The 12801-nt window shown below is 43.8% G+C and overlaps 1 protein-coding gene across 1 annotated transcript in view; it reads right to left on the reverse strand.

Moving 5' to 3' along the window:
• MKNK2 (MAPK interacting serine/threonine kinase 2) overlaps positions 1 to 12801 on the reverse strand; it is a 106953-nt gene that overhangs the window by 34575 nt on the left and 59577 nt on the right. Inside the window, exon 11 of the mRNA XM_069649507.1 lies at positions 675 to 869. Within this exon, the coding sequence (XP_069505608.1) occupies positions 675 to 869 (195 nt within the window). The remainder of the gene's footprint in view (positions 1 to 674; positions 870 to 12801) is intronic.

Here is a 12801-nt window from a genome sequence, read left to right on the forward strand (position 1 = left end):
GGCTCTTTGGCGACTTAATGTTATTATTGTGCTGTTTACACTTCTAACTTCTATGATGAAGATACAGGTCCCAAAGCCCCAGTCTGGTATCAGCTTCGATGTCACATCTATTTTGATTGTACCATTTGATGACTGGTATAACAAATGACTGACTAAAGGCCCACCTATACCCTATAACCAGAACATGGGATCACTGAAACACAGATACTGCCATGTTTCCATGCAAATAACATTCAACTGAAACAGATCGGATGTAAAGGAACCCCCAGGGGACTGAGAACCGGCACCTTGCACCGGCGACCCTGAATATCTGACATTTCTAAATTATAAATTTACATTCAAAATTGATCATTCTCAATCATTATTGGCCAAGTGGAACTGTTTATCCGAAACCCCAAATGCCTGAGCAATTCAAGCGACCTTTGAGACAAAAACCACACATTTCAGCTGGATAGCAAATTAGTAAGAACTCGGAATTTGAATTGCCCAGAAGTATGTTTGATCGGTTAACTAACTGGCCAATTGGAATTCCAAATCTAAAAAGAATGAAGAAAACTTTGAATGCATCCAATGGTGTCAAAGACCACTCCCCTATACCAATCTAACTGGAGGTCTCGCTTCCCTATGTTTAGGTCTGCAGACATTGCCACACTTTTCTTTCTCACGAGCCTTACCTGGCACGTGTGACACGCCTCTCCACGGTCCCAGCCACAGTCACTACCACAGTTTCCGACAAAGGGAGGGTAGCCGCTCAGCATGATGTACAGAATGACACCCAAACTCCATAGGTCACAGCGCTTGTCGTAGATGGACGCCTCCTCACTAAACGCTTCCACAACCTCAGGGGCCATGTACTCAGCAGAACCACACTGCAGAGAGGGAACATAACTGATGGGTGAGCTATGGGGGAAGCATTGATTACTGGAGACAATCTGAACTTCACCAGCTAGTGTGTAGACTGTAGCATTACTAGCCAGTACAAGACCAATACTTAATTACCACATGGAAGTACAATGTAGAATAAAATCTAAACATGGCATCGTCCCTGAAAAGCGCAACTTGAAAAGTGGGTATGGATAGACTGGAGCTCACGCAATGTTAACGATCTACAAATATCCAACAACCAAGCTAACGCCTCCCAAGCCCCCATCCCTGTGGCTGCATAGCGTGTCCCAAACTCCTTTCAGCAAGTTACAGGAAGCACACACTGCCTGCTCAACATCAATTCAAGAAAAGGCAGCTTTAAAGTGCAGCAACTCCCTTGAGCCTCTCCTGCAGTTTGCCAACCATTCACCCCCACTCACCAATGACCCACACAACTGAAGCAGCCAGGTTGCGGCCACTGAAGATCAGGCAGAGCCACTTGGCCTTCTTCCATGAGGCCGCATCTCATGACCTCTCGTCCCCACAAACAACAACTCTTCCATCAAATCCTTTAGCAAAAGGCACCTATGATAAGGGCATTTTTTGTTTGACCCTGTGAAGTCCTAGGGCATCTAATCCAGCCTCCAACCTACCTTCATCTAGCCTCAACCACTACAAATGCACAAAGCCCTCTGACTCACCATTACATCACCTCTCTCTGCTACCCCTAGCCCTTTCCCATTGCTACCTCCTCTTAAACACTCCCATTTACCTCACCCAACAACAGATTTGCCCATTTTATTTATCCTGTCTTGCTCCTTCACTGACGTGGCATCCGCCAACCTCATGCGGTGTTCATGACTTGGGCACTCTTCCAACCCCATCCTCCAAGTGTCTCCTAAACTGTAACATGGCTGCTCCCATCCCCTGCACACCATCCACTTTAGCCTCATCTATTCTGACTATTTTACCTCAGCTACTCCCTTCACCAAGCTCACCCCTCCTTATTGACCGTAGTCTGAACACGTAATCCTGCTACAATTATTACGGACCACTTAAGACTAATTTACCAACACAAATGCTTCTGGGGGCCACCACCAATAACTGGATGCCCTGCCAACAATAAAGCCATTCCGACTGCTCTCCACACGGACTTACCCCACTTTTTCTCACTCTTCTTGACTTACTAAAAACAAAAAAGGGCGATATTGGCCTGATGGTCAGCAAGGACACACCATCACCTCGGTCTTTGCCTCCCACTTCCTGCAAAAATATTGGTATGCAATTCCTCGCTCCCACCAAACTTCCTCATTTACCTTTCACCTGGCACTCAAACTCCTCTGCTCAGATTTCAACCTACTTCGCATCTAGCCCAGATGACACTCTCGAGAGCACAATTGGTGCTTTCAACTGCTCCAACGTTGCTAAGGCAAACCAGTTAAAACTGGACTCCATTCAGACCACCACCTGTCAACATGCATTACCATTGTACCAACACGTATAGAATCGCATATTTTTACGCTCTTCCCTTAACTCTTCTACTCTCTCCATTGACCACTAACGTAGTCTACTCTTCTTGTGCATGTAAGAACTTGGCCTCATTACTACCCTCAGCCACACCAAGTCCTCCAATTATAATGACCTCCCACTGCACATACCCCAAAAAACCTCTCCTTGGTCCTCCAAGCTATGCTCCCTTAAGAACTGCTCCTTAGCCTTCTTGCTCTGCAGATGACACGACCTCTCAAGTTTCCTCCAAAATCACTGAAATGTGTGAGGCACACTGCCCACCTCCAGACCTCTCCCACCCTGCCCACCTTGTGTAATCCTCGCCCTTTCCTTACTCTCCCACTTCTCTTGCACCACCCATCGAACTCTGACCCAACCACTGCTCAGCTCGCACCAATCGCCTTCTCTTATATCTTCAATCTCTACCTCTCCATCAGCATCTTCACCAGATGCTATAAAATAGCCACTGCGATTAAGAAACCTACTACTCACCCAAACAATTCCTCCTTCGATGGACCTGGCCCTCCTTGCCCACCACTCCAAAATCCTCAAAAGTGTGTCTTTAACCACATTGTCAGCTACCCAGTAACTGTCAGGTTAATCGAAAACATTATTACTGAAACAACTCACCACTCTCCTATACTTACACTACTTGATATCTTCACAGCTTCCTCTAACAGCAATGGATATTCTATTGACTATGCCGCAAGGACACCACATTCATTTGGCTAGCCTTAACTCTTCGACTGCGCCTTCTCCATCTCACTCGCACACTTCTCTTTCAGTGGAATCCCCTTCTTCACTATCACCAACCATTTGCGGATGACTAACATCCGTTTCTCCCTTCTCTGCTTCACTGAATGCATTACTGCCTGCCTCATAGCCAATTTACCTCTGGATGAGTCTACGCTGCCTGATGCTTAACTTAAGTAATCTTCCTCCAATGCTAAACTCACTCTCCCATCACCCCCCCCCCCTCCCAACTAATTTAGTCGCTCACCACAGCTCACAACCTTCCTTGTGGGACATCTTTTGACATCAACATAGTACTCCAACAATTCACCACAGCATTTGCCACTGATTCCAGACTGAACCTTTTCAATACAAGAGAGATCAACCCCCAACTAACCCCTTTAGCTCTATGTTTGCTTCAAGCTCAAACTATGTGATCCTTCACTCCTCAACTTTTACGTCCCCCTTTTTCCCCCCTCCTCCTGCTCCTTCCCTCTACTTGCCCCCCTGCCATGGACTGCCCAGATTAAACATTAAAGACCAGACTTAAGATCCACCTGCTAGCCAGACAAGGGGTGTGTTAATGTGATATTCCTTAAGCCACGTGGTCGGGATTTTAGAGGGGGGGGGGCTCACTTAAGTAGTCACGGCAGAGCAACCCAGTCCGAACAGGTGGAGTGGTCTGCAAACAGTATACACTGTCATTTATACCCAGGAAGAGAACATCCACACACACAAAAACAATATATCATATAGTTTTTTTAATTTTTTAATTATATACGTGTTACTGCATTTTCGTTTCTAGGGAAGACCTCATTTTATTCTGAAATCTCTCTCTCATATCAGAATAAAATGAGGTCCTTCCCTAGAAACGAAAATGCAGTAACGTATATAATTAAAAAATATAAACAAAAAATTATAATAAATAATAAAAATAATAAAAATAAAAAAATACACAAATCTATCTAGGCAGACCAGTAGTACAAACCGGGGCAGTCTTCGGTGGGAGAGTTCCCTCCTGCAAGTGTCCCCAAAAACCAGTTACTGGAGTGAGTATCACAAGAGATCGTTGGCAGAGAAATACCGAGTCCCAGGGATTAATAAATGAAGAGACTCACCAGCAATGCCGGAGAGTCAGCAGAGCAATACCGTGGGTTTGCAAAAACAGTCTTGCCATTTCTAGAAGCAGTCACTGTGCATGTTGTAAGGCACCACTTTCGGGTCCAGTGACAACACAAGTGGTAGGTACAACAAGACCCTTAGGAATAAGTACTATTCATGATTTAGCGATTCCAGCGTCGAAGCAGAACAGCGAGTCAGCTGCAGTCGCCGAGGAGGGCGGAGGTAACAATTTCATATTGCAAGCTTCTAAACAGGCATACAAGCATAATTCCCTCCCTCAAATGTCCACACCATTTTTAGTCGCCAAGTGTCAATTCTCTCTACCCAACGTGGTCATCAGGCACAAGATTTGGCTTCTGTGGATGGGGTCGGCTTGGAGGGATCCCAAGGAAGAAGGAATATTGGAGAAGCTTGCAAAGTCACTCTACTCTGTAAAGCAGAAAGTCATAAAATAAAGTACAGGAAAAGTGTGACATGCATTTAAGTCATCAAAGGTCCCATGAAGCTTCCAAGACAGGGGTGATGAAACCAGGGTTCTTTCCTGATGTCCGGAGATGAAGAAACTCAGGTCGGTTCTGCATTGAGAGAATTCAGAGTCTCGACTTTGAACGGGCTCCGACTTCTGGATCCAGCAATGCAGGCACAGTCAGAAGCTTCAGCATCCTTCACGCAGGAGCTGCGATTCAGTTCCCACTGGATAAGGGGAATGGAGCATCAAAGGATGCTTGTGCACAGCTTCGGCCCTTACTAGAGTAGCAAGTTCCAGCAGTAGACAAGGTGAGTGGGTAAAAGGGTCGGATTTTGTTTCACTTGTGGGCATCAAGTGTAAACAGCACACAATAAGAATCAAACAAAGGGGTGGTTCCGCCAATAACAGGACATTCCCTCAAAGCATACCGATGCATTCAAGAAGGGCTCTCATACACAGGAAGTTAACCCACGCTATCTACAACATGCATCTACATATGCCAGGCAGAACTGGGTTTAGGATGACTATACCCACTCTCCCCAGTCCTAGGATACAGACTTTGTGGTCGAGTCTATACTCAATTTTCTCAATGCCACTTGCTGTTACAAACAGAAAGAGGTACATGGGGTAGTCATGTGACTCCCCCCAACCCCTGTCAGTACAGGTCTTCAAGGCAAAGATGGCCTTCATTTTGGTGAAAGAAGGATGGTAAAAGAGGGACAAGCCAGGTACAACTATTTTACCATGTGCACGGGCAAAAAGCAGCAACCAGTCTTGCCGCATGTCTAACAGAGAAGGGGTGTCTTCTCTGGGACATAAGACGTCTTTGGGGTACAATTGCCTTAGAAACTCAAGGCAGAGCACATAAATAGAGTGAGGCTTTATTAAGCTTGGCAGTGAGTAAAAAACAAAGTCCAAAACACAGCAAACCGTACAGGGAGCCAACAAGCGGAAAAAGTGGTGTTTCTGCTTTAGCCCTCTGGATATTGTCCCCCCCACGTACGTTTGAAATGTAACTAAGTATAATGTTTGCTTGCTCAGGTACGTGCCCCTTAATGTAAATTTTATTTGTGCCTGTGCAACCCCTACATCAACTGGTCTCTTGCAGCCAATCATCCACCCCCAATGTAAAGGCACACTACCCAAGGACTGCCTCCATTATCTGTAATGTATCCCGAGTCACTACATTCCTAATGTTTAATACAAATACTCCCACGCAAAATACTGAATGCATACAACCAACACCAGAACACTATTACACAATCAGAAGAGCTGTATTATCCCTGTTGCAGATCGGAAGCACTTACTGCTTCCGTTTTTGGAAGGTTTGATTAGTGATGCATTAATCTACCTAAAACTGCATAAGCAATACATCCGTTATTGGCTGCATTAAATAAAGTGGCAGTTCATATCCAGGGCATATAGCCTACACAATTCTGGGCAATACCCTAGTTTATGGTCACCTAGGTGTGGTGACATGGTACAGCATACGATCTTGGATACTTAAACCTAGCCTCTCTTTTAAATGTCTCAGTTCAAAAGTACCCCTCGACTGAGTTAAGCCACTTGCGTGCAGTGAGGACGAGTGAAGCAGTCTGTGCAGCTGTCCCCGGAGTCTTTCTGCTGTTTCTTTTGTTTCTGGAGGCGGAGTTGGAAAACATTGCACATAATAACGTTCATACGTTCAGGTCTCCTACACTCCGCCCCTTGGGGGCTAAGCGGTAACGTTACAACTCCTAGACTATTGACTCAATAAAGCCCTCTATAAAGCCCCTTGCAGTCGCTTCATTGGACGCTGCCCAAACCATTTTTCTCCTCCCTCCCGGTTCTCCGTCTCCTTGGTCGGCTAAAGCCAGCTCTCCTTGGTTTACGGCATGATAATTTCTCACGCCTTTTTGAAAATCTGTAAAAAAAAAAAAAAAAAAAATAGATACTACCCCCTGCCCCCTCCGAGGACTGCAGGGTTTTAAGCTTTTGACCAGAGGGCTAGTACTAGCAAAGAACCGTTTTCCTTGTTCTAAACAGCAATTTGGGGACTGCAGGCCTCCGAGCCTTTGACCCAAGGGTGGTGCTTCGGTCTACCAAGCTTTGAAAGGTAACCGATAAGTGTATAATTTACGCAGTACAGGGAATCCAGACGACACGTGTAAAAAAACAAAACAAAAAAAAAAAAAAGACAAACGAGGGTGCTTCTAATGAACGATATGAGAGTACAGAAGGCACACAAGGTAGAACTTTTTTGAAACGCTATAAAACAGGTGGGGTTGTTTTTCATCCCCCGCCAAGTGTCTTCTCTGATAACCAGACACCTACAACCTCTGGTTCCCTGGACTCAACCGTGGATCCCCAAGCCCTTCAAGGACGGGAATTGGGAATCTTGACGCCTGTCAATCAGCTTATTCGAGATTCACTCCCTACTAACCTGGACTATACCTTGAGGACGACTACAATGAAAAATGCAATACCAACTAATTTCTCCGTAGGCACAGCAACTACAACTGATTGTTCCTTAGCACAGCCTCCAACCCATGAATTAAGAAATGAAACTTCACAAATGCCAACAATTGTGATAGACCCATGTGATGAAGATCTGTTGGAGAAATGCTAATACCTACGAACTCACCACACAAACTAAATAAAATACCTGAAGAACAAGACCATGACTTGGAGAGCGAGGCCTCACTACATGAACCGGCCAGGGTGGTTGATTTTTCTGCAAGCAAGCAGCCACAAATGCAAGCTGAATCAAACTCAACCTTAATCCCTCCAACAATTACTGCTTTGAACTTTGTTTTAAGTTCATTGGTGAAGGTGTTTGAATCCATCAAGTTAGAGGTCCAGCAACATTTGAGTATATTGCTAGAAATAACGACAATTAAATCAGCCGTTGATGAAGGTCTTGGAGAGGTCCAAAGGGATCTCTGGGAAATTTTTAAAGATCAAGCAACAAAATTGGATCGACTTTCAGACCAGTGTGGTATGTTGAAAATGGATTTCGGGCCTTTGGTGGAGAGCTTAATGTCCCTGCCAAAGGGCAATGAGGAGGGTTATAATTGCAAACATCCCATGATAGCCCCTGAGTTATCACCTGATGACTCTCCCCTATCAGCATCAGTGATGGAGGAATTTCTGCGAATGAGCAGGCCATAGATTTGGACGTAACATCTAAAGCTATTGTTCCTGACCCCCCCCCCGCCCCTCCCAGGAAATGTTCCACCAAACGTTGAGGTAGTGGAAGAAGAGAGAAAAAAGAAACTGTCAGGCAAAACGAAATAGAAGAAAAAAAATGGCCAAGGAAGACAAAAACGTACAAGTTCCGGTGAACGGCAAGACTAAAAGGGAAGAGGAAACACTTGGCTGACACAAATCGTTTTGTGAAGACTTTAAGGGTGAAGGTAGGAGAGGTGGTAAGAGAAGAAAAAGTCCCCAAAAAGGGAAAAGGACAAAAACAGAAAAGAGTATCAAAGAAAAAGACAAATGAGATTCCTGAGGCTGAACTAAAGAAAACCAGAGTTGGCAGCCAAAAAGACATAATTGAACCACCTAGGTGAATTGCCCCAATTTCTCTGTTAGCAAAGAAAAAAACAAAAATGTGATGAATTCTGCAATTAAGATAGCCCTGATTTTCCTTAAAACTATCCAAATCCTAGCGGTTGGACAAGGGGGAAAATCAGCCCTTATCCAATTATAAGAATCAGCTCATCATCAATAGAGGCAGGTCTGCGTCCACAAGCATGGCCTTAGCCAACCAACTGGTGGTATCAAAGAATTGTTCCAAATCCCTCCACATCTGGGGGAGGGCCTCGATCCAAAGAATAACATTCCAACTCAACCACAGATGGAGCAAAAGCCAGATGTCTGCAATACAAACCCCCAATATTAAGAGCTAAAAGTGTACATATCCAGACTGTCATCAACGTCTCAAATTGGGGAACCTCTGAATCGCTCCAGGATCCTCTCAGAAATTAAATCAATCCCGGGCTTACAGCATTTCTCCACAGATGATATTGAAGTGTTTACATTTCCTTTCTCTGCAGACACGAACATAGCTGAACTAGTATGGAGGTCAAATTTGGGTCTGGAATCAATACTGGGGGAAATCTGGGGAAAAAAAGGGGGGGGGGTTCAAGGTATCCAAATAATGCCCTGTTTTAGTTAATTATACATCCTCAGTTGAAAGGAAAATCGGCTTCTTAATCAAATCCAAAGTTACAAATGGTACTGGCCCAGCGTCAACGGACGTCTGGGAAATGGTTCCAGAGATCGACAACCCCCCCCCACCCCCAGTCCTCCTTAAAATGGGCATTCAACAGCAGAGCCTCTAGAAAGAAAGAAAAAAAAAACCCTAGACGGTCGTGGAATACTAGAGGCTGTGTTTTACCCCAGGAGCCGATGAAATATTTTTGGGTCTTTTGATTTGATTTTACTTCAGAAATTTGGCTCACTTGTCCAATTGGAATAGATGAATTTACCACGTTTCAACAATTGTTTTCTGGGTCGGAAAGAGGTAGATCTTCTGGGGGTCTGATGACTGCTTGTAAAAACAATGTTTTCTATGAATCCAGGTTACTATCAAATGAAACACAAGGTATCCTTATAGTAAGGGTGGAGTATAAGGGCCCGAATGTTGGATCGAGCTGGATTTTGGTAAATTTGTATTGGAACTATCTGGGGTGGGGCCTTTTTGATTTTCTGTTAAAGTTGTCCGATTTGCTGGTTGATCTATTATCTCTGTTCCCTATGGATGAAGTGCTAATAGCAGGAGACTTAAATTCACAGTGCCTGACGACTAAAGACCAGGTCTCAGGAAAATCACGCAATCAAAATACAAAATGGCCTAGCCTGGGTAAATTTCATGAGTTATGGGACCTATGGATGTTCAATGGAAATATTAGGCGAGACATTCCAAGTATCCCAACTTGGCACAGGGAAACAACTTCCTCTACAATTGACTATTTCTTTGTTTCTAGGAAAATCTTTAAAAACTGACGTTAATTGTAGAAGGGAATGCGGTTGATCATGCAATGCTCAAATTATCAATAGATGTCAACTTCTCTGCAGCGGTTTCCACATATACATGTAAATTGTCTGTGAATAAGGCTGGCAACTGTATTAGAAAATTTGATGGGGGGGGGGGGCGACTAGCAAACTACAAAACATGGCAGTTAATGTTCCCCGAGGATCAAATGTCCGACTCCTGCAATCCCTCAAGTTGCCACCTGTTATTATTGGACTTGGATCCTCAGAAACCCATTACCCAAAAACGCAAGCTGCTCCACAAACATTCCTTTAACCTCTAGATTCTGGAACAAAATTAGAAGACATCAAAAAGCAGCTCTAAACCAGATAGAAAATCCGAGACAGCTCTTAGCCTCATTAAAGATCGTTATAGATATTGCAAACAATCATTTAAGTCATCCATCCTGCAGCACGATGGAGAACTTATGCTCAGGTCATTAAATCAGAGAAACTCTAAAAATGTCTGGGCTATTATCGGGGCAACACAAGAATTGCTGATGTGCAATCAAGACGCCATATTACAAGAACAGACTTGGGTTGACCATTTATCTCTGGTATACATATCTGTTGTGTACCTATCCATGAGAGTTTGGAAATCGCCCAATGGTCCCTAACGTTTACCAGAGTGGATATAGCGCTATTAATAAATAACTCCTCCACTTCTAGAGCGGCTGGCCCGAATGGGAGTAATTGGACCCTGAAAATGAACCAATCTTTGTGTGCTCATGTACCTAAATTACTATTTGACAAAATAATCATGTAAAAAGAACTCCCAGAATCGTAGAAAAATTGCATCACAATCCAGATTTTTTTTTAAAAAAAGGAGATAAAAAAGGACTATCCACCTCCCTCAACGGTTTGGTTCTTAGTTGCTTAAATGGAGACTTGGGAAACAAAAGTGGTTTACCTCTTTTTGGGGCATGGATTGACCTCACCCAAGCTTTTGATACAGTTAATAGGGGTCTCTTGTGAAAGAAACTGTATGAATGGGGGTCCAGTCCAATCTACTCTCTATCCTGATTGAACTGCATCAAAATACCAGGATGAGAGTTACTGTCAAGGACGGGTCAACTATCAGAGCCTATACGGGTGGATAGAGGGGTTCGTCAGGGCTGCTTGATCTCGCCTCTTTTGTTCTTCCTCTTTACAGCTGACCTTGGTCAAAGCCTGAAGGAGCGCGGTCTAGTATCACCGAGCATCGGCTCAACTAACATCAGCTGGTTGGTTTACGCAGATGAGGTGGTGGTACTGGATTACTCACAGGTCGTACTTCAGGGGTTGCTTTCTGTTCTGCTCGAAATAACGACCTCAGGATAAATCCTAATTTTCAAACACCCGAACAAAAGAGTTAAGAACTATTCATGGGAAATGGATCACCGACCAATAGAGGTTGTTTCTAAGCTTACCTATTTGGGATCTATAATCAAGTCATACCCAACTAAAATTCACAGATTAGAAACTATTAGTCTAAAAACTATTAAGTTGGGGGCTGAAATGAAAAGGGTAAGAACTACATTTTGTAAATTCTCTATACTTCCTTTGGTAAAATTCTATTTTGGAAAGGTGGTCCCTGTCATTTTATTTGGCATGGACACAAATGTGCTCGCGATGGATGTGAATTGGGATTCGATAAGAGAAAGCTCTGGAAAAAGACACTATCCCTCTCGAATTGTGTTCCTATTGTATCCCTGAGGTATGAACTGGGACTCTCCTCTCTAAGATCGTGGTTGGAGTGGAAATGGATCTCCTTGTATAGGTCCCTTTTGGTTCCCTTAAAGGGAACATTATATGAGATCCTGTCCCTACTACTCCAGTGCAATACGAACACATTTCTTGAAAAATTAAAGGTGAGATGCCTAGAGCTTTTGAACAACTCTGAATGTACATCAGATCTTCCGATACAAGACAAAAGTAAAAGAGCAGATGAAAAACTGGGATTGGTTGGAAACAGGAGAGAGGATGAGGAGGGCAAAGTTGTCACAATCATTGTCCACCATGGGCAACAAAAAAAAAAAGGACGACTCTGCACACATATTTGACCAAATATCCATATCCGAGTTCAAGGGACCTTTTCCTAAGATTCAGACCATCTACTCCCCACTCTAAAAATTCAATAAGCCAGAGACACAGCTCTATCAGACGATTGTTGTGCTAAATGTGATGCTAATGTCAAACGTTAAAACATCCGTTATCCAAGTGTTTGGGCATTCGGGAGGTTAAAGTCACTAGACTGAGAAGATTTGTCCATGATATTAGATGGTTGGACACAGGAATTTTGGCTCAGATTATCGTCTGGGAATGAAACTTTGGCCGCAGAAGTGGTAAGAGTTGAGAGACTTCAAGTTGGATGATCATTAAGAAATGAAATTTGATAATTGTAAATGTATTATCTTGGTTTTCTTTCTTTTTCCTCCTTTCTCTATTTTATTCTCTTTTTTTATTCGGTTAATTGTCCTAAATATTTTTTACTTGTTTGGAAAATGTGTAAAAAGTCAAAAACATTGGCTAAGACACAATAAGGAACAAGTTACTTACCTGTAACTGTTGTTCTCCAGCATGGGTCTGGCATGGATTCACATGCTCATGAATATTCCCCGTCGTCAGGCTGGGAATCCTCGGTAAAGAAAAAACCAGTATCAGTTTCGTTTCTGATCTGTCTTTCGTAGTAATAACCAATCACTGGTCTCTGCGTCATACTGACCACAGCCAATGACTGCCCTCTACCTAAGCACCGCCTCTGGCAGCCATCTTCAGATTTGGAAGCACGTGAAGTGGCAGTATGACCAAGTGAAGAGCCGCAGAGGGGTAGGCGGGAGGGTTCGCATGTGAATCCATGCCAGACCCATGCTGGAGAACAACAGTTACAGGTAAGTAATTTGTTCCTTCTCCAGCATGGGGTCTGGCATGGATTCACATGCTCATGAATAAAGAATACATAGCAGTACACACATGCACAACCACGGGAGGTGGTAAAGGCTCAACATTAAGCATCACACAAACTCAACATTAAGCATCTTACCTCCTCACCAGGCTCACCTCAGGCGAACAGGTTGCGCAGCACTGCTTGGCCGACCCTGGACTCCTCC

The sequence above is a fragment of the Ambystoma mexicanum genome, chromosome 1p (assembly GCF_040938575.1).
Source record: "Ambystoma mexicanum isolate Mex_15411 chromosome 1p, UKY_AmexF1_1, whole genome shotgun sequence".
In the NCBI taxonomy this organism is placed as follows: domain Eukaryota; kingdom Metazoa; phylum Chordata; class Amphibia; order Caudata; family Ambystomatidae; genus Ambystoma; species Ambystoma mexicanum.